Below are 27,717 nucleotides of genomic sequence, written 5' to 3' on the forward strand. Positions count from 1 at the left end.
ACCTGCTTTTTCTATAGCTTTTAGCACTAGGCGTACATGCTATTTATGCTCTAAAAGGCTATTACTGTAGATTAAAATATTATTAATATACATAGTGCAGAACATGTCTAGGTAAGGTTAGAGTAAGTTATTTATAAAATGTTAAAAAGTACTAGGCGCGTTAGCTAAGCTAAAGAGCATTACTAAGTACTTAAATAGTTTATATTAGGTTTAAAACACTATTAGCTACTTATTACCTTTTACTATTTTTAGCTTATTAAAGGTAGTAATAATATCTAACTTTATAAAATACTTTACTTTACTTAGTTAGCTTAAGGTTTTCTATAAAAAAAAAATTAAGTATTAGTTTTTAATAGTAATAGTATTTAGTTTTTAGTAGTTAATGCAGAATTAAAGCTTACCTTTAAGTTTTTTTATAAATAGTATAAGTAACACTACTAGTAAGAAGCTAGCTTAAATAAACTCTTTTTTTAAGTTCTTGTTAAAGTATTTTTAAAGCACTTTTAATTTATTTAGTAACATTTTATATAGTAGCCTATAACTAGGTTATTTACTAGGCTTAAAGGTTATTTAGTAATTATATAGACATTATATTAAAAGCTTATTAAACTTATTTTAAAAAAAAACATGTAATAAGTTATAGTAGTTTTAAAGGACTATTATTTTTAAGTTAGTGTATTTTTAGAGAGCTAAAGCTTAGTCTATATTAGAAATTATAACTGCGTAGATTTTATAATCTAGTTATTAAGCTAGGGTTACAAATAAAGCAGGTTTTATATAGCAGATGTCTATCTACTGTTTAAGTCCTAGTTTATGTCTAAATTAAGTAAGTAAAAGTTCTTTAAAAGCTTTCTTTTTTTTAAGTTTAAGTAATTATTAAATTATTTTACATAGCTTATTTTAGTAAAAGGCCTAGCTTATTAGCCTTACTTAAGTAGTTTTTTTTAAGTTATTAAAAAGTAAGTCTAAAAACCTTCTATATTAAGTGCTATTTAAGTGTTATTTAAGTGTAAGTGTAAGTATACATTTTAGCATTTAAAAAAGTTAAAGTTTAAAACTTACTCTTAGTAATTAAAGGCAACTTTATGCTAATACAGCTATAGTTGTCTTAGAATTAAGTTATAACATTCTATGTTTATTACATAAAGCTTAATCTACTCCTTATAGTGTTAGTAGGTAATTATAATAGTTATAGTATAAAAAATAGAACCTTTTTTAAGTTATTTTTTATTAAATCTAGTTAAGTAAATTATTTAAGTAAGCAGTATTAATTAGAGATTTAGTTTATACGCTAGTTCTTTATTAATGTAACTTATGCTGTTTACTTTTAAGTTAATAAAAGCTTATATTAAGGCTAATATAGTTTTTTATTATAAATATATAAGAATATTAACTTAGTACTTCTAGTTATTAGTAGAGGACTTAGCCTATAAGTTAGTAAAGATCTAGTGTTAAATTAGTCCTAAGAGGCAACTTAGCCCTAAAACAAGCCTTTTTGCAGGCTCCTACTACTATAGCTGTAGCTATGTTAAGAGTAGTAAAAAAGATTAGAGCTTAAATATAAGTTAAAGCCCTTATAAAAATAAAATTAAAATAGTAAAAATCTTTAATAAGTGCTAGCAGCGCTACTTGTGTAGACTTAAAAAAGAGAAATAAAGTAGTTTTAAAAAATATAACTATACTTACTACACTTAAAGTATTAACTTTTTTTTTTATAATTTTTACACTTTTTAAAACTAACTAAAGCATAATTTAAATTAATTTTTATTATATTAAGGTCCTTATTTATAACTGCGCTAGTTTAGGGGTGTATTAGGGCTTGTACAGGGAGGAACCTTATGTTATTATTATAGGTAGTAATTAGGTTTGCATACGCATTAAGGTTGTTTAGAAGAGGTTCTTCTACTATAGCGCGTTATAGTTTAGTTAAGAGGGAGTTATATAAGGCTATAATTAGACCTATTTTATTTAGGCCTATATTAAATGCAAGTTAGCAGAACTTAGTAAAGTGTAAAGTAAAGCTTTTTTTTTTTTATTATAAAGTGTTTAGGTAACTTAGAGCTATTAACTTTTTATTTAAGTCTTTATAAGTTACTTATAAAAACACTATAAATTAATCTAGGTTAATAATATTTTTATTTATTAGTAAGTTAATTAAAGCTATTATATTATAGTTAAGTTAAAAGTAAGCATATAGTAACTAAAAGTGTTTAGAAGAGAATTAGTCTATATTTCCTTTAAGTTTATATTAGAGCTTATATAAAAAGAAAGGTAGGTCTTTTTATTTTCTATTAAACAGTAAAGGATTAAAGAGTTAGTTAGATTTTATTACTAAGTTAGAAAGGTTATAGGTTATAGGCAGCATTAAGTAGAAAAGAGTTAAGCTATCTCTAAACTTCTAGGTAAGCTTTAAGGCTAGTAAGTTCTTAGTTTCTACTACTATAATAAAAGTTAAAGTAGAAATAGACTACTTAATAATGTAAAGCTATTTTTTAAAGTCTTTTTAAAAAGCTTTAAAGCTTATAATATAGTAGCTTTTTTATAAAGTAAGTGCTTTTTAAAAAGCTTTTTAGCTTACTTTAATAGCTTAGAGTTATGTAAGTACTAAGCTTATTAAATTAGATTTAAAAGCTATTCTTAGCTAAGGTTTTAACATAATGTAATATTATAATTATGCATAAGTAAGGTTATAAAGCTTTATAGAGGTCTAGTTTAATTACTACATAAAGTATTATAGTAGGTACAAGACATTATGTAAGAAATAGAAAAGTTTAAAAGAAAATTAGTAATTAAATACTTAGCTTAGAAGTCTAAGCGCTTTAGGTATAAATTAAGCCTATTCTAGGTTTAGTTAGTGTTAAAGCAGTTTATGCTTAAGTTTATGTCTGTGTTGTGTTGTGTTTGTGTCAGACGTGCACTAATAATACTCTAGTACGCGTCTGATACGGTTATGTCTGGGATCCGGGGAGGATACCGTGACAAGACTATACTTAAGCTATATGCGCAAGGAATTTCCCCTTAGATAGCATTTATAGCTAATATAGCTAATTCTTTGCGCGCTAAGCGTAATCTAGGCTATGTTTACATAAACTAGCCTAGTATGTTTATAAAGCGTTATTTAGAGCTTAAAGTAACATTTAAGTGTAAGTATAACTATAAAAGAGCTCTCTATAAGAGTCCTAGAGTAATTTAAAGTAAGTTTAGCCTTATAAAGAATATTAAAGCTAAGTATAGCATCTAGAATAATAACATATATAACTTTAGCAAAATAGAGTTTATAATTAGCTAGATATCTCTTAACTATACTTGCGCTTAAAACTTTACTTTAAGCTTTAAATAACACTTTACAAACATACTAGGCTAGTTTATGCAAACATAGCCTAGATTATGCTTAGCGCACAAAGAATTAGCTATATTAGCTATAAATGCTATCTAAGGGGAAATTCCTTACGCATATAGCTTAAGTATAGTCTTAATAATTACCTACTTCTTTTTATTACCTAGCTTTTATAATTTAGCTGTAGAATTAGCTTATAAAGGTTGTCTAGTGCTATAGTTATTTATTATCTTTTATAAGACTTTATATATAGCTATAGCACATTTCTTTAAGAGTTTTATGTCTTATTTAAAAGCTTAAAGCGCAAGCTGTATCTAACATTCTTTTAGCATGTCTAAGTAGTGTTATGGGGAATGCATTAGTGTAGGAAGGGTAGTTTAGTAGGGTCTTGGCAAAAGTAAGCAACTTAGGTGTGTAAGCTGTAACGATTCTCGTTCCATCTCAGGTCGCCCGGAACCTCCGGAAGGCCCCCGTATCGGCCCCGACCCCGACCTGGCCCCGACCCCTGCTGTACCCCTATTCCTTCATGTATTTAGTCGCACCTCGCCCCGTAGCTAGCTCGGTAGTTTTCTGATATCCTTTCGTACTAGGCCTATAGGTGTCAATGGCATTCCCAGGTTCAGAGTCCCCACGCACTCCCATATGCCTCTGAGTGGATTCCCACCGCATTCGGACCCATTGTCTTGCCTGCGCCGTTACATAAGCAACTCGCCCATGAAGTACGTTAAGGATTTTAGGGATAAATTGCAATTAAAAATTAAAGCTTTTAATTTATATAATAGAATTAATAATAGAGAATCTTTTAAAGTAGCAATTATTTACTAGCAGGTAAAGCCTCCCTAGGCAGCCCTAACGTCAGCAACGCGCTAGGGCATAGATAATATACACTTCTGCTAATCTTCTAGCTTTAACCTATTCTACTTGTTCTTTAGAATAGACTTTATTTTTTTTAATATTACTTATTTAGTGTCTTTTTTTTAAAATCTAAATTTTTATAATGCGCTAGAAGTTTTTAATAGAATTTAAATTAAGACTTTATGCTAGCTACACTATATAATCTATGTAAAGCTTTTTTTAGAAACCTGCAGTTATCTTTAACTTATAGTATAAAGCTTTATTCTTTTACTATAACATAATACTATGTTTTTTAAAGACTTTAGCATAAAATAGCTATGTGTAAGTAGCTAAAACTTTATTATAGTATCTTTTTAAGTTTATTTACTTACCTTAAGGCAGTATAACTAGCTCTAACTTAAAATTCTAGAATATAGCTACCTATACTCTAACAAAGCTTCTTCTACTTTTAAAAGTAAGCTTTAGGTATTAAGATTTATACACACATAATGCCTTTTTTTTCTACTTGCAGTATTAAGTAGTAGAGATAAGTCCTACTTTAAAAGTTAATTTATTAAAAAAGTAAATATATTTAAAGTTATTATTATTCTAAGTTTTTATGTAAGCACTTTAGTAATAATAATTAAGCTTATAAAAGGGCTTAAGGTAAAGCTTAGCGCATAGTTTAAATGCATAGTACTTATTTTTTTATAGGTATTACTTTACTATATTAACGCAGATTACAGTTATTATTTTTTTAAAAGTAGTAAGTACTTTATATGTTTTAAAAAGAAACTGCTTTAGGTGTTATACTAATTATTACTTTATGTGCTTATTAAGCTTTAAAAGTTTCTTTATGTAATAGGCCTTTTTTTAAGGCTTATTTTTATATTTTTGTAACTGCTTAAGTATTAACTTAATTAATAAAATTAGAATAAAAAAAGTTTTTTATATTTTTAAAAAGCTAAAACTAATATAAGAGAGCGCTTAGATGCTAGTAAGAGTAGGCTTATTATATTCACAGTAAGCAGTTTTAGGTTAGGAAGGCATGGTGGTAGTGTGGAGAAGGAGGAGAACGAGTGGTGCGGAAAATTTTGAGGTGTGTGGGTTGACCCGATATAGTAAGTTAAGCGAGAGGATGATGACTTCTTGGCACCTATTGTACCCTCACCTACTGAGTGCAGCAACATCCACCTCTTTCATACGAACTTTGCCATATTCTATCTTAATTTAGAAGCAGATTGTATCTTCCCGCTCAAACCTATATCTTCCGCTATCTTCTCGTATCTCCAGTTGAGTCTCCAAAATTCTTGGACACCAACAAGCTGAGCTCAGACGCCGTTTCGCCGAGATGCCGTATTCCCCTGTACACATACATCCTGGATCGTGCCGAAGTGAATTCGCGTCTGCATTACCAGCAGATCTTCTCTTAGAGAAGTTCTAGATGGCATTCATCATTGATAGCTTTGAAATTTTGCAAGTCACTGATGATGCTGCCAAGTTCGATTTACCCGTCTGGTACGAGCGAAATGGTACGCCGGAATCTGATCCGTGTTCATGGCTAATTCTGGTTAGGACGGACAGTGTAAGTGGATATTTTGGTTCAGAGGTTTGGAGGAGAGTCGTCAAAACTGGCGGCTTACACTAAGCGCACATGCTTTGCTACGGATACATTTTTTCATTTATTTTCAAACAAATGACTCCAAGGAAAAGAAATGTATAGGTTTAACATCTTATTATAGAATTCTCCTTCACGTTTAAAGGAGAGTGTAGTAACGCCGTAGAGGTGTGACTTTTGAAGGAGGTAGTATCCTAGGTTATGTGCTCCAAAGAGTAATGATATCATGCCTTCCAATCTCCTCGGAAGTCCCACACAAAATACCTCTATCCATCCGACCTAAATTTATGCTGTCCCTCCTGTATGTCTCCAATACAAATGACGTGGAAAGCTCTCAATAGTCTAGTTGAAATGCCAGCACGACTTCTCCCCTTTCAAAATAGAGACTTATTCTGCTGCCATTATCATCTGCGTCTACATATATTAGATGTTTTACGAAAATTATTCCAAATGCTACTAGAAGAAAGTTCAGCAGTTAGGGTAAGGAGGAAATGTGCTAAGACTAAAATGGTATCGCCGGAAGGCGACGGATCCGTGCCGCATCAACCAAACATCAGTTCTGTCTGATTCTAATACAGCCTACAGTGATTGCGCATGCGACTTAGGACGGGTGTTATATATTACCTTAGCGTATTCGAAATATCCTCTGGGAACCACCCCAACTTCTCTTCCAATTCACGGCTTCTCCCTCACCAACTCTTGTTGCGAACGATGGATCCATTCCTCGCTCGTTGGTTGAAAGGCTTAACGCAGCTGCTCAGCACGCTTCTCGTCGGCACTGCCAGCTATTTCTTCTGGAGGCTTTTCACAGCACGGCTCATCTTTTACAGGCTGAAGCAGATAGGAGTAGTATAAAGAACCCCACACTTCACTTTGAATAATCGAGCCTGATCACTGATTCGTCTTCCCTAGCCAATGCCGGAATGGAACCCTATTCTTGGCCACCTGCCAATGCTACCTCGTCTACTAAACCAGCTCCCCAAAGGGGCACAGCAATCATATTGCTTCGGTCTCTTGACCCGCGACTTCCCGAACAGTGACGGGCTCTTCTATATCGATCTATGGCCTTTCTCACTACCAATAATTATCGTATCTACGCCAGAACTCGCCCACCAAGTTGGCCAAGAATATGATTTGCCAAAGCCTGACTCGCTTAAACCCTTTTTTAAGCCAATCACTGGAGGCTTGGGACTTTTTATGATGAATGGCGAAGATCATAAGTCTTCACGAGCACTTTTCACCCCAGGGTTTAGTGCGAATGTGATCTTGGAGCACACAGGAAACATTGTCGACCAAGCGCAAGTGTATGTGGAGATCTTGCGCGAGTATGCAAATAAAGGAGAAATCTTTTCGCTTGATGCAATTACTTGCTGGTATATGATGGACGTCATTGGAGCCGTTAGCCTGTAAGCGCTAAAGCTCTTTCAATGCATCTAAAGCGTGTATGGCTGATTAAACTTCACAGAGATGCACAACTTAACTCGCAAAGACAACACAACGACCTAGCCTCCGCTATGAGAAATCAGATTCAGCGACACATTCGAGAAGAGGAGATGAATCCATTCAAACGCTACAACCCAATGCGGCCTATTATGGAGTGGTATAATGGATACATGATGGATCGTTACATCTGCGCCGAACTAGACAAGCGGTACCAAGAATGGAGATCAGCAAAGCTAAGCAAGCCCAAGACGAAATCCGTCATAGATCTCGTTATCGCCGAATATATGCGTGAGCGCTGTGCAGGAGACACCTTGGATGTACGGTTTAAATCCTGGGCATGTGCACAGATTAGATTGTTCCTGTTTGTTGGACACGATTCTACCGCCGCGACGATTGTCTATAGCTTTTATCTTCTCTCCAGGCACCCAGCAGCTTTAGAGCGTGTGAGGAAGGAGCATAACGAAGTGTTCAGCGCCGATCTATTAATCACACCTCAGCTCCTAAAGGAGCAACCTCAACTAATCAACCAACTTCCATACACCACCGCAGTCATTAAGGAATGCTTGCGTCTCTTTCCGCCAGCCGCGGCTTTCAGGGGTGGTCTCGCAAACGTTTCTCTACGCGGCAGCAACGGCCAGAAATATCCGACAGATGGAATGGGCGTTTGGGTCCTTCACGACGCCATTCACCGCCACCCAAACTACTGGCCAAGACCGTCTGAATTCCTTCCTGAGCGCTGGATGGTAGGCCCCGACCACCCGCTGTATCCTCCGAAGTGGGCGTGGCGGCCTTTTGAGTACGGCACTCGCAACTGCATTGGTCAGACTTTAGTCATGCTGGATGTGAAGGTCACGTTAGCAATGACAATACGGGAGTTTGATATTCAGAATGCATATAAGGAGTGGGATCAGTTTAATTCGTCAAAAGGGATCAAGACTGTGGATGGAGAGCGAGCGTATCAGATCTCGGCAGGATCGTCTCACCCAGCTGATGGGTTTCCTTGCCGCGTTTCTATCAGACAAGGAAAATGAGGTGGAATCTCCCTTGGCCGAACACAAACACACCCGACATCTAATAAAAAAGTTTGCATGTGAGAGGGTGGATATCCCCTCCCCATGAAAGGACCACCCTTGGTAACTTTTTCTACTAAAGGATCGGCGAAGGTGGATAGCGAGTTCTCAGGTGAATTGCTCGAGATTGCACCATTGGGCGGGTAGCACTTCAATACTGACTATCTACTTTTATTACATTGCATTAATGAGTCTAAGCAATATTTTCGTCGCTTGTCATTTGAATATGTTATTAGGGCTCAATTATATCACCCCGGACAATTGATCAGAGATGACCGAGTTTATCAGCACTATTAAGCACAAATATCGTATGATTTTCTTCCATAGTACGCTAGTAATTTAATAATACGTCTTTTGCTTCTCCTGAATCTTCTCTTCGAGATAAGCTATCCCTCTCTCGTCTACTTCCAAGTAGCCTACCTCCCGCAATTTGTTAATGGCCTGCATAACCCAGTTTTGGCAGTTCCACCCGGTTTCTTCGCTCATCGGTAGTCCTTCGAGAATACCCGGGATCTCGCCCCAGACATCCGCTTCGATACGCCCAATGCGATGAGTTTGCTTAACGCTTGCGTATTTGTCCATCACGACAGGTATGCTGTTGTAGTGAAAGCTTGAACCAGTGACCCCAAGCGCTTCGAAAATGAGCTCGTCACCACCATCACTGAGGGTCCAGAGACACCAATGTGGTACGTCTTCGTCGTGTCCGTCAAGGCAGATGACCACGGATATTTCGGCCATGGTGCTTAGCTTTGAGCGGAGCCTAAGGTAGCTTTCGATAGGGAAGACGGGGAGAAAGAGTAGTATTTGAGGTGAAATGACGAGTTTATAGAAGCGAAGAAATGAATCCGCGCTGGCTTGTTTATTCTTGCGATGAGGTCATGTGGGTTGCGCTGCGAATGCGTGTTGGTGGCACAGAAGCCGCTTTACTCTTTTGAGCCAATCCAATTTTCCGTTCCGAGTCTTCGATGAAGAACGTTGTCACTATCGCCACTGTAAGGGGTATGTACTAGGAGAGGAGCTAGGGGGAAATTGAGACAGTCCATCATCATATTGGAAAGGTTCCATCCGCATGTCTTTCTTCCTTAAGGACTCTCTATCTCTTATTTCACAAGTTCGGAGCCCTTGATAATCAGGAAGAGGAGGTGATTCTAATAGCCATTCATTAGGGCGAACAATTCTATTAAATGGCCGGCTTTCTTATCATTCTAACTAAAATTGTAGCCTTGTAAGTCTTTGCGGGCTTAGTTGTAACTTTTTCCATCAGTCAAATACTGACATTTCTCGCCACCCCGTGTTCCTAGACTAGCACCAGTAGCTCCGCCTACAATATTCTTCTTGGCCATGACGATCTCCCTATTTCATAAGATACCCTACACAAAGCGAACCCCGGGGTATATGTAAATTGTGAATTTAAATCGGAAGACGTCTAAATCCTCAACTCTCCTTAGACAGCCCCAGAATCTGCATCAAAATGGAACGGCTGGAGACACCTTTGCGCGCTGTTTGTAGTTAGCTTTGCAATATTTGATGGGCTGAGGGTTGGAAATGACATACGCGGAGACAAGCAGCGGCAATGATACCCAGAGCTGCAGCGGCAGTATGTCCAACCGTTAGTTACGGAGCCTTTTGGAGGCTGTATAGTACAGTTACGGAAGAGGAGGCTGTTACTAACTAACTGTACGGAGGATATAACGTTAGTGTACAGTTAGGATACAGTAACTAAAGTATATTAAAGTATTATAAAGTAATTGCGCTAAAGCTAAAAACTATACCTAATTAAAAAGTTATAATACTCTTTATAAGATCTACTATTGTTAATCTTACTGTTTTAATGTACTTTATAAGCTTAGTTAGCTTACTAGTAATAGTGTTATTACATAACTAATTCTTCTGCAGTTAAAAAGCCTTTATTATTAACACTAATAGTTAATTCTTTTTTATTATAATAGTCTTTTTAGCCTATAAAAAGCACTGCTTACACTTACATAAAGTTGCTAGAATTAATAAAAAATTAAAAGTAATTTTATAAAAAATAAAGTAGTAAAGTTAACTTTACTACTACTACTACTTAAGTAGCTAAGTAAGTAGCTAATTTCTAGCATACTTATCTTTTACTAAGAAATTAAGGTAAAAGTTTAACTTATTAACTTTCTACCTTTTTTTTAAGCTACAACCTTTATTATTATAGAGAATAGTAAAGTTAACTAAAAAAGCCTTTTTAAAGTGCTTATTATGTAGGTTGCTATAAGCTACTAAAAGCTTTCTTTATAATATCTTTAGTAATGCTACTTTTTTTTTCTTTTTTTTTTTTAAAAAAGTTTCTAAGTAGTGTGTATAAATCTTCTAAATAAACAACTTTATATGCTTATACTAAAATAAGTAGTCTTTTTAGTAGTCTTTAAACTAAAAAAGGCAGAGAGACAGGTTAAGAATAGTTGCTACATAGTAGTAGAAGATCTTTAGCTCTAAAATAAGAGTTTTCTAGTACATAGTAAGCTTTTTAATGCTAAAGGCAACGCTGTTTTTAAAGTAGTTACTATAGTGCTTATAAGATAAGCGCTTTCTCTATGCTCTAAGCTTATTATTAATTACTTATAAGTATATAATTATTTACTATAAGCTGCTATAGCCTAATTTGCTAGTGCTGCCTTTAAGGCGTTTAGTTATCTTATAAAAAATTTTTAAAAAGTTTTTTATACACTTTACTTTTACTTATTTATTATTAGTAAAGCTGTTAAGTAAAAGATTATAACTATTATTTTTAATATTATTATTAACTTTATTAGTAAGGCCTATGTTATAGCGCTTAGATTAAATAAAGCGCTAAATAAGCTTTTTAAGTTTAAAATAACATAAAATTATAAAATAAATAAAATGCTACTATATACTACTATCTTATAGTAGATTTAGTGTACTAAAGCTCTAGAGAACATTCTTCTTACTTAGTGTAGTTATAATAGCTATAAAGCTATTACAACGCTTATTTAAGTAAAAGACTAAGTTATAAAAGTTATAAAGCTTTTTAATAACTTTATACTATTAATAAAGCTTAAATTAATTTTAAAAAGCTATATTAGCTAGCTTTTATTTCTATAAGCTTATATTATTACTATAGATAACTGCCTTAACAATAATTTAAATAGTATAGCTAGTGTAGTGTATTTAGTTGTTACTGCTAAAGTTAAAGTTTATATGCAAGTTAAGATAATTAATAAGCTAGATGTTATTATTTAACATGTTATTTACTATAAAGTAGTAGAATTTTAACTTAATATTATACTTCTAAAGAACTTTAATAATAGTATGTGCTTAATTTACACTAGTCTTGTTACTGTATAGGTTTTTAAAGCTAATAAGTAGGTCTTATAGCTAGGTGTTAGCATCTATGTACACATTTATAAGCTATATAAGCTAAGTTTAATAAAGCTTACTTACTAATAAAATGCGCAATAACTTTTAGTATTAAAAAGTAGTTAAGACTACTTTACTTATTTAAGCTTAACATAATTTTACTATAAGCTTTATATAACATAGTCTAAATCTTCTCTTTTTACTTTATAAAACTATTATAAAGATATTATAATAGCATAGTTAAAAAAGTAAAGAAAGTGTTAAAAAAATTAAGTTAATTTTAAGTAATAAAACTTTAATATCTAGCTAAAGTTAATTACTATAGCAACTAATTAGATACAACTACTTAGTTAACAAACACCTACGCTAGAGCACCCTTCTGCTACAGCGTATAAGCTACCTGCTACCTTACTCCTGCTACCTCTGCTGCTACTATAAAGAGATTTAAAGGCCTCTAAGGGCTATTTAGCAGTACACTAATGTTAGCATTAATCTTATAAACTACTTTAAAATGCCTTACTATATAGATATTGCTATTAATAAGTTTAGCTACCTTTTAAACACTAGCTTTATAGTAAGCTTAATAAAGCTATAGCTGCTTCTTTTTACTTACTTTAGTAACATGCTGCAGATCTGCACTATATCTTTATATAAATAACACTTTTTAGCGCCTAAAAAGTTATAACTTATGCTTTATATAATATTCTAGCTAATCTACGCTTAATTTAATGCTAGAACACTATATATTATTCTAGTTAATCTTAAAGGTAATTTTAATATTATAGTAGGCATTATTTAGGTGCTTCTTAGCCTAGGTATCTTACATATGCTTTAAAGGAGTTACTTTACACAAGGACAGCGTAAATAAGCTAGGTAAGGCTATGCAGGCCTTCTCTAAGTGTTAAGATAAGGCAGCATAATATATCTAGGTGGCAGAACAGCTAGATAAGGCATGTAAGAATAAGGCTTATAAGAATAAGGCCTACAAAGATAGGGCCTGTAAGGTAGTAACACGCTAAGATAACTACGTTGTTAATTAAAATAAAAATTAAAATATTATAATAGGCAAAAGAATAATGTAAATAGCATAGTTACTAAATTTATTAAAAGATTACTAATAAAACAGGTAATAATAGCATTCTCTGCATTAATCTCTAAACACAAGCCTCTTAGCCCTTAGCAACCTGCCTTTAACTGCCTAAAACTACTAAAAATTTTATATAACTACTGTAAACAGTTAGTACAGCAGCCTTACGTATAGTACAGTATACTAAGTAGATGCCCTGTACGTACGTACGTGACCAAAATTAGTGTACTGCAGTACTGTACTATTAGGTGTACTAACGGTTGGACACACTGTGCAGCGGTATAGACAAGGATATAGCTGAACCAGGATATGTTAACTTCTTTCTTGACGTGGTAAGATAAAAATAGGCCTTCTACGACTATAGGACAACTTACACCTTAGATAGGCACTTGACGATAATTGCGAGAGTATCATGACGTTGCTGATCCGTTAAGGTTGTGAGAAAGTTCCCACTAAGACCCTGCAGAGCGCGCAGAATCTGCTCACGGGAGTGGCCAGCTAAAAGTTTTTGAAGGCCGCTCAACGCCTTGTTGACAAATACGGCACCAGATATTGAGAGTGCAAGAGATACACCAAGAAGCTGGGCTAATAATTAATGTCAGCAGCACCCATCGGAGATTTAAGTGCATATTTCGTACCGATCATGATAAACGCAACTCCGTGGGCCATAACTTCCGGCTTCGTGATGGATTGGATGACGGCAAACCCAGCCTGCATACCCATTCCTGCGCCGAACCCTAGAAGGACCTCATACCCGTATATCTCCGCTGTCGAAGTTTTCGAGTCGACACGCGCTGTGATATTTAGTATGTAACCTTTGGGGCCATGTGAGCGAACTTCTTGACTTACAAAACAGAACACCAGCTGGGAGGATTATGATACTACCTGCCAAAAACCAAGGCATATAGTATCCACCCTTGGACAGCGCTCCACCGTTGACTATAACAAGAAAGGTGATAAAGACGATCAGGGGGAGGAGACGAATAGCTGAATCGAGCGGGCCATCCCCACGTGTAAATTGAAAGTATGAGGGTATCCAGTATATCGGGATAAATCCAGATGCGTTGAACGTCGCTGTGAGGAAGAAAAGAAGGAGTGCTTCCTTATCCCCGAGGAATGCCACTGGGAACAGGCGATCGGATTCAGTAGTCAGAAAGGCGAAGTATTGCTGGATAGCGAAGGCGAGAAACAGAACACCAGATAGGATGAAGAGGGAGATGATCTGACCAGATCCCCAGCCATATAATGTTCCTCCGAAGTTAATACCCATGATCAGACATACCAGTGCACCAATGCTTAGTACCGATCCCAGTAAGTCGATATCGGCGAGTCGCGACGCTACACTCCGATCCTTCTGCGGCTGGAAGCTCGGGATCATGAAGAAGTATACCGGCGACAACACTCCCATAATGCAGAGATTAAGATAGAAACTCCAACGCCAAGTGGCGCTGGAGTCGGCAAATGCACCGCCAATGAGAGGTCCAACGACGTTACCGATACCAAAAACAAGCCCGACAAGGCCGAGATACATAGGCCGTTCAGTAGGATTAGTATTGACAGACAGCAGCGTCATGACTCCCAGATACATACCGATACCGCCAAAACCGGCTAGGACGCGACCGAAAATGAATACGTCGATATTGGGTGCACCACCGCAAAGTGCTGAGCCTGCGAGGAAGAGTGTGACCATGGTTATGTAAAGGATTTTCGCGTCGAAAAGAGCGTACAGTCTTCCAAATGGAAGTACTACGGATAAACCACCCATCATGAAAGCCACCGAGAGCCAGGGGATCTTATCTGCTTGCCCGAAGCGTTCGGTAATTGGGGGAATGAGGTTTGCGGTGATGGTGTTGTCGAGAGCAAACAGGAATACTGTTGAGAGAATAGCCAACACCATTAATATCCACTAATTGATATCCTTTGTTAGCTATTTTGAAATTAGCATTGGAATAAACCTACGAATAGCCATCTACGGGGAGAAGAGCTGGGGAGTGCTGTTGCCTCTACTCCCGGCTCTGCGGCGGGCTCTGCGGTAGGCTCTGTAGTAGGCTCTACAGACGGTTCTTCTCCGCTGACTTCGTCTCGAGGCATGGTTTAGGGGGTTTGCAGATTATTATTTAACGCGAATGCAAGCAGGCTATAGAGATAAAGAAACAGCCCAAAGCTCCAGTTCATGCGAAAAGGAGGTTATTGATAAGGTTCGAAGCCTGAGAAGCATTGCACAGGTAGTTAATATTGGGTAGCTGCGGCAATGACTACAACTCTTCGCATTTGTCAGCTTAAAATGAAGTTTGATCTGTAGCGTATTGGTATGTTGTTGCTAACCGTCTCGGTATTTCGTTGTCTCGTTTCCTCGGGTACTCGTTAACTCGGGGAATTGCTTTCTTTGGTGAAACTCTTGGTGTGCGTATCTTATGTCACGCCATCTGGTGCTTTACCCTGCACTGTAATTGAATCTGATCGTAAACTTGAACCTTAAACCTCAGGCCGTAGTGAGCATTAATCTCCGTTTTGAGCTTTAGCTATGAAGGGTGAGGCCCATACTTCAACGGTGAAGAGGGGGGGTTAATGTTTCGTCCGTGCAACTGACAAATAGCCGCAATTGATGAGAAGCATGTAATCGTAGCTGAGATCTTCGTATTGGATGTGGGCTTGGCTGGTGATTGGAGGAAGAATGTTAAGTTTGGTATCAGAATTTATAGCAGTGCATCTAGTGTAGTAGACCTTTTTTGCCTATTTTTCTAGTTAAGACCCTCCAAAATTAAGGAGATATTCTTTTTTTAATAAGATCGATATCATATAAGATCCCGGTCCCTGTCCCTTGCTCTCCACGTCTCTCAGGCCGTGCAGAATAGCCCATTCCTGTCAGTGCTACATAATTAACGTGTAGCCTCTCTTTGGTCCATAGTTCGTTGGATTAGGACATATCTTAGATCCGGTATGATGATCAATACAAACGGAGAGAGTCAGAATGACAAGATTGTGGCACAATTGCCCAGGCGCCCAGTGGCAGCAACGGGTGAAGATGTTACAAGGGCCTCAGTCGTAAGGGATCGGGTCAGTTGAAAAGTGCCCTTGACTGTACCGCCTTCAACTCTCAGTTTGGCAGCCCTTCTCTCGGTCTTTTGCTTCCATGAGCATACCCCTCAACTAATCTCGCCTCTCTCTTCATCGCAAACCGAGATGGTCTCGGCCTTAGTATCTCTGATGCTAGGATTTCGCTATTGCTTGTAGATTATCTGTTCGTATGCTTCTCCCCTTGCATTCATTCATATACTAGCTCGGTGTTGGACCATAGCTGTACAAGTGTGGATGATTTCCTCTAAGCCCTTGCCATCGTACATTTCACCTGTGGTATCAATCAAAATTGGATCTGAAACCAGTTTCACAGAGTGCGGTCCAGAGTGAAGACGGAAACACCGCATCTTAGCGCAATATGACAGGGGCGATTTACAGAAGAACTTGAATCCGATTAACATTCTCCTTAGTTCTATCGATATGGTTACTAGGCTGGCCCACACTGCTTACGTCCCATTATGTGTGATAGCATGCTGTAGTATGCATCGTCTCCAGATTCTCCGGTATCTTATTCATCAGGCGGGGAGCAAAGAACAGATCTTCGACATGCCGGGCGTGGGTTTGGCCGCCAAAATCTGGTCATCAGTGACTGTGGCACCTTGAAAACCTTGAGAGCATAGTGGAGGAGCTTGAATATGCCTAGCTGATGCTCATTCCCGTGGCTGAAACTGTTACGCAGCGCGGCCGTTCGTCAGTACACCCGGCCGTATAGTACTGCAGTAAATCAAATTTAGCACTGAAATCAAATTTAGCACTGGTTAGTAGGTAGAGAGGTTGTTAATACAGTAATGGTATGTGGGGCCCTGTTACTAGCCGTTTACGGTAGTCTGTATAGATTTTGGGTGGGGTAGAAGAGCCTGCGCGGCCACAGAAGGCGCGGAGGGCTCAGAGGGGTGCAGGGAGTGCAGAGGGTGCAGAGGGACCTTGGGGTAGCCAAAAACAATGCAGATTATGTAAACCTAGCGTGTTTTGTTAGCAGTGTGCTAAGAAATCCCACAACACTATAATCTAGCCCCTTTATGCACCTTATATTCCTAGTACATTCTCTGCTAACCTTAAGCTTCTTAGCGCATTTTATCGCAAGGTGAGTCGAGATGGAGCTGATGGAGCTGATGGAGAGCACGTATAGAGCGGTAAGTAGATAATTAGGTATTGAGAGACGACCTAGGTATATTGAAGTGAGGCGTAAGGGCTCTAGAGCTCGGGAGAGCTCAGAGGTAAATATATAGTAGCTAAAGAGCGCTAGCCCTGAACAGGAAAAGGGTGAGAGGTGAAGGACCACATTCACCCTAACACGGAGTCACGTGAAATAATGTCACGTGCGATACATTTCTGCCTCCTGGGCCTTAGGCAAATTAACTGCTTCTAATACGGCTCCTTTTCACTACCCTGTCGCATTTTACACACAATAGTCAGGCTACGAAAGAACTAGCTATGTAATAAGGTAGTAGCAAATTATCTAAGCCAGCAGTATACACTAAATAGTAAGAAATGCAGCTTCAAACAAACATTAATTTAATTCTACTCCTACTAATGCTTCTTAGTTAGGTTAGATACTCTATGAACAACCTTTTATATTCGGTACAGTACAGTACAATCTATTAATTCACCCGTTACGGAGTACTGCTAGATACCCTCCCTCATCTACTCAGTACGGTTAGTACTCGCAAGCAGGTTGAACAGTATAGTCCACCGTACAGCCTCAAAACTACTCCGTTGCGTACGGATGGCCACCCTGCTGAAACGTATCTCCAAATTCATCTAGAGAGTCGAGCAGGTGGTCTAGATCGTTCTCTACTTCGACCAACTCCGCGGCAAACAAAGGATTCCATGGAGGTGACGCAGGGTTTCCAAAGCAGATAGGCAAGTTGGACAGATCGTGATTTAAAGTCTCTTTGAAAATGGAAGCATTTAAGGGCGGCATCAGTTCATTGGCTGCGTCCGCATCATTGCTATGGCCGCTCACTTGGCTTGGGTCTGCACCGGAACTCACAAATCCAGAATCTGAAGACCCGGTTGAAGCTTGGTGGGTGAGCGAGGTCCGGAGCTGACCCGGCCTGGTAGTCACATGTCGTTCCAGCAAGAGAGCCACAGCGTCTTGAAAGATGCTTTCGAGGAAACTCTGTATTTCTTGTTCATTGGGACGCAAGCTCTCCGGCAGTTCATTCCGTGTAAGGTCAGACACAATGTTTGGTCCTTCGATGGCAGCGAATTCTCGGAGCGCAAGAAGGTCGTCTGAGAGTGGAGCATCTACATCTGTGATTTACGTCAATGAGTAGTCTTAAGCAGTAGGGGAGCGGAGGCTCATACAGGGACTTCTGGGCCTTGGCTTTCCTGGAAATAGAATCTCATAAATAATATACCAATTTTCCTCTTTCGTCTTTCCCGGCGAGACTCGTTGTTCTAGCTGTCGTTTCTGTGACTGATCGATCCCATCCCAATTTCGGGGAGGTAGGATCTCACAGGACCTTGCTCGGATATGCTGGTCCCGCTCTAATTCCGACTCGAATTTAAGAGAACAGGACGGGCAATGTGTAGGAATTCGATGCTTCCTCGCTAGGTGTTGTCTGTGGAATGTGTTAGCTGCATGTTTGCATCATAAAAATGGTCTTGGGTAATTACTTGAGCCTTGAGATATCTCGAAGGATGTATTTGTAGCAGCCGCGGTAGCGCCTTGCATCATTCTTGCAGAATGGGCACGCTAAGAGCTTCTCGTCTATCTCCCCGGAGAAGCGGCTAACCTTGCGACGGAAGGGCCTATGCTCATCGCCACCATCCGACGAATTACCCTCCTTTCTTTTCTTGCCTTTAGAACTCTTTTGAAAAGAACCTGAAGAGGTATTTTCGGTATCGCAAGATGTATAATTCTGCAATGATCCAGAAGTTTCTTGCTCGAATCCTGAAGGACAAAACCAGAACTTGTCAAACAACAGCAAGGAAGCAACTGGCCGGAGCTGGTTCAAGGCCATGTCGTCCGTTATAAGAGCCGAGCCTGAGTCACTTCCGTCTAACCAAAAGAAAGACTCGTCAAAGTCAGATCGTGATTGAGAAGATGATGAGGGCAGAGGCGACCTCTCTGATTGCAGCGGAGGCGCATCGTTGGTACCTTCGGGGTCCTCCACACTATTGCTCTCAGGGTCCTCATAAATTGTGATCGTACCCGAAGAGCACCGACTGAGCCTCCGAAGCATTCCAAATCTATCTGGATCCGAGTCTAAACAAGCTATTTGTCTAATGGATGAATCTTTTAAGGAAACTGTTGGTTCTTCTTTTAATGGTTCCCATCCTGGTTCCGCCAGTATTGCTGAAGATGAAATAGGTGGCTGAACACCATCTTGATGGGTGTCTTTGCCGGCGAACGACGTCGGAAAACGGGAATAGAAGCTTCGAGTAATCATGGTTTCGTGCGTGATCATGGTTTCGTGCGTTTAAGAGGTCATAGAGAACGAAATGAGTAGTGGGAGGCTAGTGATTTAAATAACTTCTAGCCCTCCAAAGTGGTCCCTGTCAACCCACCCGTAGTTCAGCACAGTTGTGCGCTCAGCCTTGTCGAAGGCTTTTTAGGGCCCAAAACCAATCAGAGAAGACTTACAAATCCCACCGCCATCCTTCTTGGCATGTTCTTTTGACCAACAACGTACGCAGAATATTAATGAACGAAGATGGAGACAATATTAGATTCAGATGGTTACAACAAATACCTAGGTATGTCCCACCCCAAGCACCAGCGCCAGTGGACAAAATCCGAGCAGGCGCCCAAAGCACCTGGTCAAAGGTAAAAGCAGCAAGAGGTGGGCTTCAATATTCCTCTTATGATAAACGAGTCTCTCATGGAAGGGGAGACGACGTATACTGAAGAGGGTTTGAACGCGGGTCTATGAATGCAATGGAATGGTGAGGAAGTACTTGTAGTGAGATACTCTTGTGAGTGTTTTTTGTATAGCGAGGCACAACAGACGAGCATGAATTAGGTGAGAGCTTTCTACGGACTAGGGGGTTTGATTGAGATATTTGTTTGTGGATGAGAGATAGAAAAGAGCGAGTGAGGTGAAGTTGCAAGCGACGTCGGGAGAATTTGGGTTGGTCTAGTTTGGGGTCAAGTACTGCAGGACTGCACATTCCAAGCTTTCCACCTAAAGTAGAACATGGCAGAGTAATTTGGGACAGAAATTTGCATCGTGCTAATGCTCTCCTTAATTCCACCCAAGGGTTTTCACAGATAGACTCCACACCCGCCATGTTCCACGTTAGGTGAGAAGAAGGTGCAGGATGTTTTGTTTGACCATACTTCGAAGAAACGCAATTCTGGTTCCTCTTAAAATTATTTTTGCGCGCAAAAGATCTCCAGATCTCTTGGGCGAATGGCGCCATTCCACGGTGGAATTAGGAAGGGTATTTCGGAAAACGCCCCAACACCACCTCCTAACCGTTCCCATACCAAAGCAAACCCGGTATCCCAAACACCTATAATGGCCTCGGGGGTCCTTTCTACGATGCCGGACTATGAATAAAGAATGTTATATTTGGAGGATTCGACCGCTTCCTACGACACAGCACCCGCCTCTGTGAGTCTCTGCACCAACCCTTCAATTCGGCCAACTGCCTTTAATTCTATCTGTAAGACTCTGCTTCCATTCCTGCTCCTTATGACACTTTTCTCCACCTCGCCATCTTTTGCAACTTTCATGACACCGGTCTGCCCATTTGACCATGTAATCCGAATCTCGCGCACGGCGTGGTCCGCCTCAATGTGCTCGATCTGAACAGGCCCATCTTTACTAGCAGTGTGGCCCTCCTCATCGGATTCTTCCTCGCTGTCACCCCCAAATGCGTTCAGAATTTGTCCTATCGAAGGCCTCTCCGGCCCCACCTCGTCTTCCGACGCCTTGCCAGAAAGACCAGCCTCGCAGCGCAACTTCTGTACCGTGGCAATACGGAGATGCCACGACACCAATTCCTTCCTCAACCACCTGCCAAACCGTATTAGATTCTGCTCCGTTGTCGTATCCGCGTCTCTATCCGTCACAGGCAGGAACTTATTTGCGAGCGCCTGCAGCGGAATACAAGGTGGGATTGTATGTTTATGTATCTTCAACATAGTCGGATGAATTGGGTCCGGTCGGTTGAACAGCACGTGATAAGTCTCGATAAATTGGCCATCTACTGGGACCTCGATCCTGACACCGAGGATGTTGCCGTCATCGACAGCGTTTGGATCAGGGTCTTTGACCTTGTAGGCTGTGACGCCTGCGCAGGCTCGGTATATATTCTCGACATTGCGGTTGGACTGCTGTTTCACGGCTTTTGCAGCACTACGGCGGCAACGTTCGTTGGTGACGGGGCGCTGCTGGAGGCGCGTTGTGAGAAGCGGGGAAGAGAGGAGGATGGAGGTTAGGTTGGAACGGTGTGATCGGAGGCGGGAGATGCGATTGCGGAGGCCGGCGATGTCTTTGTCAAGCTCTTCGATAGTGGCCATCCCGTGGGAGGGTGGAGGTTGAGGTTGGCGAGCTCTGTAGGAATTGCTTTGTTGATGGTGGAGGTCACAGTCTCAAACTGGAAAAGCCTCCAGCGCGGGGTCACGTGAAAGCAAGCATAGGCTGGCCAATCGTGAAAGCGGAGACGGATCAACGTCTCAATAAGCATGCTGACAATGGGGGAGCTGGCTGGGGAAATGTACGAACACGACTATTTAATATCTTCACAGCTCCTAAACATGCGCGAATGCCCTTTCTACGCACTTCACTGCCTGAAACACTAAGGTCAAGCTAGTCGTCGTCGATCCTGCAACTCGCCGCCCACCAGCTTAGGACACGTTCCAGGAACGGGGCGCCAGTATCATTTTGCCCGCACTAAGTGAAGTAGACACCTTTCTCCCACCCAGCCTCATTCATTTTCACCACATGGATGCCTACCTCAGCAGGCGAATCGCTCCCTTCAGTTCCCTCCTACGCTGCGCCCCCGTTTCCCTCTGCTATTGAGACCCGCATCCCCTCCACCCACCGCGCCCAATACGAGCAGAACCAGCACGCCCAGCATCGCCGCTCCATAAGCCAGGGCGACCTCGAGCTTCAAGAAATCGCTCCTGCAGACCCTGAGCATCCTCGCCCAAAGCCCGGGAAGCGACGACCAGCGCCTCTACACATCCTCGCCCCGTCAGCATCGTCGTCACAGACCCCTGAGAACGCCCACCTCCTGCGCAACTCCGACTCCGCCTCCTCCTCCTCCGACCTCGACGCCGACTCCGACATCGAAATCCAGATGGGCAGGCGATCCGCGAGCAAATCGAAGCGCAATTCGGTGATCCGGCAGAGCTCCACAGACTCCCTCCGGAGCCAGAACGGGCACGCCAACGCAACCGGAGCAATGAACGGCCTCGTCGAACACAGGCGCAAGCATGCCCCTACCGACAGGCAGTCCACGGAACATCACACGGCGTCGCTGATAAGTAGATCTAGCTTTACCTTGGATGATCCCGTGCCGGCCATGCACCAGGAAGGAGATGGCTTGTCCAAGGGGTTCTTCGAGATGTCGAAGAAGGATCAAAGAAATTTCATGCTGTTAGTGCTACTGTACTTCCTCCAAGGTATTCCAATGGGTCTAGCGACAGGATCGGTGCCTTTTTTACTAAAAGGCATTGTCTCGTACTCCTCTATTGGAGTTTTCTCGCTTGCAGCATATCCGTACTCCCTAAAGTTACTCTGGAGTCCCATCGTGGACGCGGTCTGGACTCCGAGGCTCGGGCGCAGAAAGAGCTGGATTTTGCCAATCCAGACCGTGTCAGGGCTTTCAATGATATGGCTAGGGTCGCAGGTGAACAAGATGCTGGAGTCTGCGGGTGAGAAAGAGGGGAGTGGAATCTGGAGCTTCACGTGGTGGTGGTTTGCCCTTGTGTTTTTGTGTGCGACGCAGGACATTGCAGTTGATGGTGAGATATCTGATCTCCTGATTTCTTTTTCGACGGGCCTGCTGATTGGATGATTAGGTTGGGCTTTGACGCTCCTCTCGCAGGAGAACCTTGCATATGCTTCCACGGCGCAGACGGTGGGTTTGACGGCTGGGCAGTTCTTGTCTTACACTGTTTTCCTGGCCTTCAGTTCGACTGACTTCGCGAACAAATGGTTTCGACCTGCCAACGCACCTGGAGATACGGGACTCATGACACTGGACGGCTATCTTAAGTTCTGGGGCTGGGCATATCTGCTTGTCACGTTCGGTCTTGCTGTCATGAAGCGCGAGGAGCGCACGAAGAATACCGATGGCATCTGGGAGGTGTATAAGATCATGGGTGGCATTCTCAAGCTCAAGAACATCCAGACTTTCATCATCATCCACCTTATCGCCAAGATTGGATTCCAGGCCAACGACGGTGTTACCAGCTTGAAGCTGATTGACAAGGGGTTCAGCCAGGAAGACCTCGCGTTGACGATTCTCATCGACTTCCCGTTTGAGGTTGGCCTGGGGTACTATATCGGAAAATGGTGCCAGACATCCCCGCCAATGCACATCTGGTGCTGGGCCTTTGTGGGCAGATTAGTAGCCGCTGGTTTCGCGCAGTTCGTCGTCTCCATCTTTCCGCCAGGGGGTACTACGACCTGGTACCTTCTCCTAGTAATCTGCGAACACGTCCTGTCTACTTTTATGAACACGGTCATGTTTGTCGCCGTCTCGGCCTTCCACGCGAAGATTGCTGACCCCGTCATTGGAGGGACTTACATGACTCTTCTGGCTACGTAAGTTCGCCACCTGCGCTATTTGTCAAGCTTGCTAATCCAGAAAGCGTCTCCAACCTGGGGGGGACCTTCCCCCGCTTCTTCGTGCTGAAATTCGTGGACATGTTCACAGTCGCGACATGCGAGCCACCGACCACGGCCCCCAAACCGGGAACCCTAAAAGGCGAGCTTGTCACACAAGCCTTCTCGTGTGCGCTTGAAGTCGAGAAGCACCGATGTCGGGACGGCGGCGGCAACTGCAACATCACGACGGATGGATACTATGTGATGAACGTAATTTGTATCATAATTGGGGTTGTGACATTCTGGGGCTTCATCAAGCCTTCTGTAATGCGGATCCAAGCGCTGCCGTTACGAGCCTGGAGAATCGCAGCGTAGACCAGTGTGGAGCTTGCGCGTTCTGTAGCAACAGAGACTTGGTATCTCTCTCTAGATTTACATATTTGGAATGAAACTCATTAGAACTTTGGAGGCCCACCAGCATGCCCCTGCATGACTCAGAACCCACGACCGGCAGCAGCCGGTGTGCGCGAATTCTCGTGATCCGGCGTTCGGAGGGGCGTGTCAAGGCCAGCCAATAGCGGGCGTCGAAAATGCCGTTCATGTGGCCCTGCAGCTGCAGCCAGCGCTAACCCAAGAGCCTCCTTAAAGAAAGACACTGGAAGGATGGTGTAAGCCGGCCAGCCTCGAATTGGGCGCCAACCGAATGCTCCGACAGCGGCAATTGCTAACGGTTTTTAAGCATGGGCAAGTGAATTTACGCGGGTTTGTCAGGAGTAAGTTATGCAGAGGGAAAGTAGGTATGGGGCCGGGGAGGGGGGTGAGAGATGGGAGAGATGCCAGAGTGAGAGGTGAATTGAAAAATGGAGGCGCTGACTGGGCGGCCGGCTAAACCCGTTTCGTGGATGTGTGTTTCGATATCTGTCACAAATTATCTGCTGATTCCACCCACTGATTATCGTTTAAACTGCCACAGCGCCTGTGTCTGCGTCTGCACTCCAGCTCGCTCACTCGATCGCTCCCTGTCCTGTCCTTCCTTCCGTTTTGGAACGAGTGCTTGCAGCCTTTTTCAGCTGGTCCAACCCTTCCCCATCTTTCTATCGACCGACCACACTCTCCCTTGAACTACCACCACCGCTACCACCGTCCAAGCCCGAGTGTAACCTCTGGCACCACGCAACGCCTGCATTGCACACTAACTGCCGTCAATCGCCATCCCTACGCTCCCTACTCCCTCTAGCTTCTATCATCGATTCTCCGATTCGCTATGGCATACACTCCTAAAGCGCGTGTGCAGAAGCCCGCACCACACTTCTCAGGCACGGCTGTCGTCGATGGTACATTTGAAGGTACGCTACCGTCTCACAACTCAAATCCTCTACACCCTCATCTCTCCCTCTGTCCCTCTCTCCCTCTCCCCCCTTTCTTCCTTTTTTCAGCTAGCTGGCCAGCCGCGCCATGCACTGTCCCAGTCCCGACCTCAACCACACCCGCTAACCCACCCGCGTTCTCGCAGAACTCAGTCTAACAGCCTACACCTCGACTAAACAATGGCTGGTTCTCGGTTTCATCCCCATGGCCTGGACCTTCGTGTGCCCCACCGAGATCATTGCATTCAGCGACCGCGCGGCTGACTTCGCATCACGGGGTGCATCAGTTGTGTTCGCAAGCACCGACAGCGAGTATAGTCTGCTCGCGTGGACGAACGCGAGTCGGAGGGATGGCGGACTGGGCAAGATTAATATTCCGCTGTTGAGTGATAAGAATCATAGTCTCAGCAAGGATTACGGGGTGTTGATTGAGGACGAGGGAATCGCGTTGAGGGGCCTGTTCTTGATTGACCCTAATGGCGTGATTAGACAGGTGAGTGTTAGAGATATGTGGGTGGTGTGAGGCACAGAGGCTTCCTGTGTGGAAACGTGTGTGGAGGATGCAGGCAGGAAGCTAGTGCCGTGCCTGGCTGAGATGACGCAGCTGACATCCATCCTTCACAGATCACCATCAACGATCTCCCCGTTGGCCGCAGTGTAGATGAGACGCTGCGTTTGCTTGACGCCTTCCAGTTCACCGACAAATACGGCGAGGTCAGACATCCCCATCCCTATCCTAAACCCTCCCCCTCCCCTTCTGAACCTCCATATATTAACGCTCATCTCCAGGTCTGTCCCGCAAACTGGAACCCCGGTGCCGAAACCATCAAAGCCACTCCCGAAGGCAACAAAGCCTATCTCTCCAAAATCCACCACGGTGTCGGCGATACCAAAATGGCCGACTCTTCCTCCAACGGTACGGTCCCTAAATCCGGACCCACCGCTATCAATGGACACTGAAACTAATCCTTCGCCTCTGTGCTATTTAGGGACTGCCTAATCTTTGCACTCATGAAACGCTCGAACTCTCTCAATGATATGCTATGATATGGATGTCTTTGGGGAGTGATAGTGTGGGTGAGTGGGGTTGGGTGGCTCTGATAGGGGAAAAAGGGGGGCGCGGGAGAGAGGAGGGTGAAAGGGGGTTGTATGCATTGGCATTTTCTGCTGTTTCATTGCATTGTCATGGCATCGGCGAGGGAGTTTATCTCACCTTTTTTTTTCTCGGATCCGGAAGATTGTTGTTCGTTCTGATTGGCCTGTCCGCTCGACCTACCCGAACCCCTACAAAGCAAAGCAACAACCAGAGTAGGTCGGGCGAGCACAGGTATTGGACTATCGAGGTACCGTGGCGCTAGTATACTGTTGCGGAGTTGCTCGGGCTTTCGGTTGATCGATTTCTTTTCGATCTCGTTCCCACTTGGGCTCTGAGCTTGAGAGCTTGCAGTGCGTTGCTTGCTTGCTTCCGCTCCATACCCTTGCTTTTTCTCATCTGTACTTTATCATTCTAAAACCTAAAAACTATAACTTAAACCCTGAATTAAGTTATGAGTGTAGCTCAGCTTGCTTTAGGTGCAGACATCGTGAGATTCATGGTTTGAGGCGCGAAAACAATATTATTCCAGCAGTATATCCATAATACTGATTTGAAGCTCTTTATTTCGGCCCAAATTTCATTTCGAAACTGCTTGCCGAGGTATTATACGCTATGAAAAACTAATGTTCAACGAGCATCACGAAGCAAAGCTAGCCTGGAGTCGCTCTTAAACAGCAATTGAATTTCAAAACGAAAGATATTGCCGACAAGATCAGCCGCTGCTTTCTGTTTAGCTTCCTCTATTCCAGCAGTTGAGACATCCAAGGAGTGTGAAGTCGCCTAGCTGGAGACGCCCAAGGTATATGCGAGTTCTTGCCAACCAGCATTGTAGGGTATTTTGAGCAGCAGGGTCGGGTTCTCCTGCTTAGTCAAGCAAGCCATGGAGATCTACATATATACCTCAACGAGAAAACTTCTTTAGTTGGGCTCCATGAACACTTCCTTGGTGTGTCGATAGGTAGCGGAAGCAAATGCGCGCGTCTACGGTCACGGGCAGTCCACTCCGACCTCTATCCTAAGATTAGACGGCGGCTGCCATCCTAAAGGTCCCTTGTATGATCCTACGGTTGACATCTAAATCTACTCCCATGTTCGACATCTCAGCCTTGGATCGTTATTTTACACCATCTTGAAGGGCTGTTGCCTTAGAGGTCGATTCCTGGACCACCAGACAGCATTGATGAAGAGCTCGCCTATGAGAAGAACTACCTCAACGTTTCCACCAGGGAGCATTTCCTAATATGACGAGGCTGATAGCAGGTGCTTTGATTATGGCATGTTAGACGAAGCATTTCGCATCAGCAGGGCAGGTTCTAGATGATCTAAATATAGAAATAGGCAAGAAAGCCTTGGCACCCAGAATGTCGGGCCCCGCAGAAATTCCAGCTTAGTACTAGCTCATGCTGATGTTCGATCGCATCCTTCCATTATTCTCTCTCTTTGTTGCTGCGTTCTGCACCAATAATGCAATTCTTTGATTCGGTGATTCCCTATCTTCATATATAATTGTTCCTCCTTGTACAGCTACCCTGGGCGCGGAAGGTCGCTCTGTTGTATGGTCATGACGGAGTCGTTGGTGATGATCAGAGCGAGGCCATCGGGCACAGGTTGGACGCTGTTCGCCAGTTCGCTCAGTTGCTCTTTTAAGATCTGAAAATTTCCAGTCCTACAACGGACTTGGGTTAGCTAAGGATCGGAGGTGT

At 42.4% G+C, this 27,717-nt stretch overlaps 7 protein-coding genes across 7 annotated transcripts; 3 read left to right on the forward strand and 4 right to left on the reverse strand.

Annotated features, from left to right (window-relative positions):
• The first annotated feature begins 6,595 nt into the window (after nt 1–6,595).
• Nucleotides 6,596–8,602, forward strand: BDR25DRAFT_300231 (cytochrome protein). The gene is made up of 3 exons (XM_033689325.1): nt 6,596–6,638; nt 6,702–7,195; nt 7,255–8,602. The coding sequence occupies exons 2-3, from the start codon at nt 6,705–6,707 to the stop codon at nt 8,261–8,263; spliced, it is 1,500 nt and encodes a 499-aa protein (XP_033554055.1). The 5' UTR covers nt 6,596–6,638; nt 6,702–6,704; the 3' UTR covers nt 8,264–8,602.
• Nucleotides 8,453–9,177, reverse strand: BDR25DRAFT_44365 (uncharacterized protein). Its single transcript, XM_033698581.1, has one exon. It carries the CDS (start codon nt 9,038–9,040, stop codon nt 8,642–8,644), a length of 399 nt encoding a protein of 132 aa, XP_033554056.1. The 5' UTR covers nt 9,041–9,177; the 3' UTR covers nt 8,453–8,641.
• A 3,700-nt stretch (nt 9,178–12,877) lies between these two features.
• Nucleotides 12,878–14,831, reverse strand: BDR25DRAFT_309490 (MFS drug efflux transporter; the record flags this gene model as incomplete). The annotated part of the gene is made up of 7 exons (XM_033691093.1): nt 12,878–12,880; nt 12,947–12,968; nt 13,011–13,037; nt 13,115–13,325; nt 13,379–13,534; nt 13,590–14,646; nt 14,700–14,831. 7 exons carry the CDS (start codon nt 14,829–14,831, stop codon nt 12,878–12,880), a joined length of 1,608 nt encoding a protein of 535 aa, XP_033554057.1.
• A 2,695-nt stretch (nt 14,832–17,526) lies between these two features.
• On the reverse strand, nt 17,527–19,245 carry BDR25DRAFT_339195 (uncharacterized protein; the record flags this gene model as incomplete). The annotated part of the gene is made up of 3 exons (XM_033693357.1): nt 18,441–19,245; nt 18,129–18,385; nt 17,527–18,074 (listed from the first exon to the last, which is right to left on the reverse strand). The coding sequence occupies exons 1-3, from the start codon at nt 19,232–19,234 to the stop codon at nt 17,527–17,529; spliced, it is 1,599 nt and encodes a 532-aa protein (XP_033554058.1). The 5' UTR covers nt 19,235–19,245.
• A 695-nt stretch (nt 19,246–19,940) lies between these two features.
• BDR25DRAFT_300232 (uncharacterized protein) lies at nt 19,941–21,329 on the reverse strand. Its single transcript, XM_033689326.1, has one exon. The coding sequence runs from the start codon at nt 21,292–21,294 to the stop codon at nt 20,362–20,364; it is 933 nt and encodes a 310-aa protein (XP_033554059.1). The 5' UTR covers nt 21,295–21,329; the 3' UTR covers nt 19,941–20,361.
• A 747-nt stretch (nt 21,330–22,076) lies between these two features.
• Nucleotides 22,077–23,926, forward strand: BDR25DRAFT_208292 (uncharacterized protein; the record flags this gene model as incomplete). The annotated part of the gene is made up of 3 exons (XM_033684558.1): nt 22,077–22,743; nt 22,801–23,548; nt 23,596–23,926. The coding sequence occupies 3 exons, from the start codon at nt 22,077–22,079 to the stop codon at nt 23,924–23,926; spliced, it is 1,746 nt and encodes a 581-aa protein (XP_033554060.1).
• Nucleotides 23,927–24,815: 889 nt separating this feature from the next.
• Nucleotides 24,816–25,878, forward strand: BDR25DRAFT_209271 (thioredoxin-like protein; the record flags this gene model as incomplete). Its single annotated transcript, XM_033684601.1, has 4 exons — nt 24,816–24,897; nt 25,065–25,411; nt 25,543–25,632; nt 25,708–25,878. 4 exons carry the CDS (start codon nt 24,816–24,818, stop codon nt 25,876–25,878), a joined length of 690 nt encoding a protein of 229 aa, XP_033554061.1.
• Nucleotides 25,879–27,717: the final 1,839 nt, after the last annotated feature.

The sequence above is a fragment of the Lindgomyces ingoldianus genome (assembly GCF_010093535.1).
Source record: "Lindgomyces ingoldianus strain ATCC 200398 unplaced genomic scaffold BDR25scaffold_2, whole genome shotgun sequence".
In the NCBI taxonomy this organism is placed as follows: Eukaryota; Fungi; Ascomycota; class Dothideomycetes; order Pleosporales; family Lindgomycetaceae; genus Lindgomyces; species Lindgomyces ingoldianus.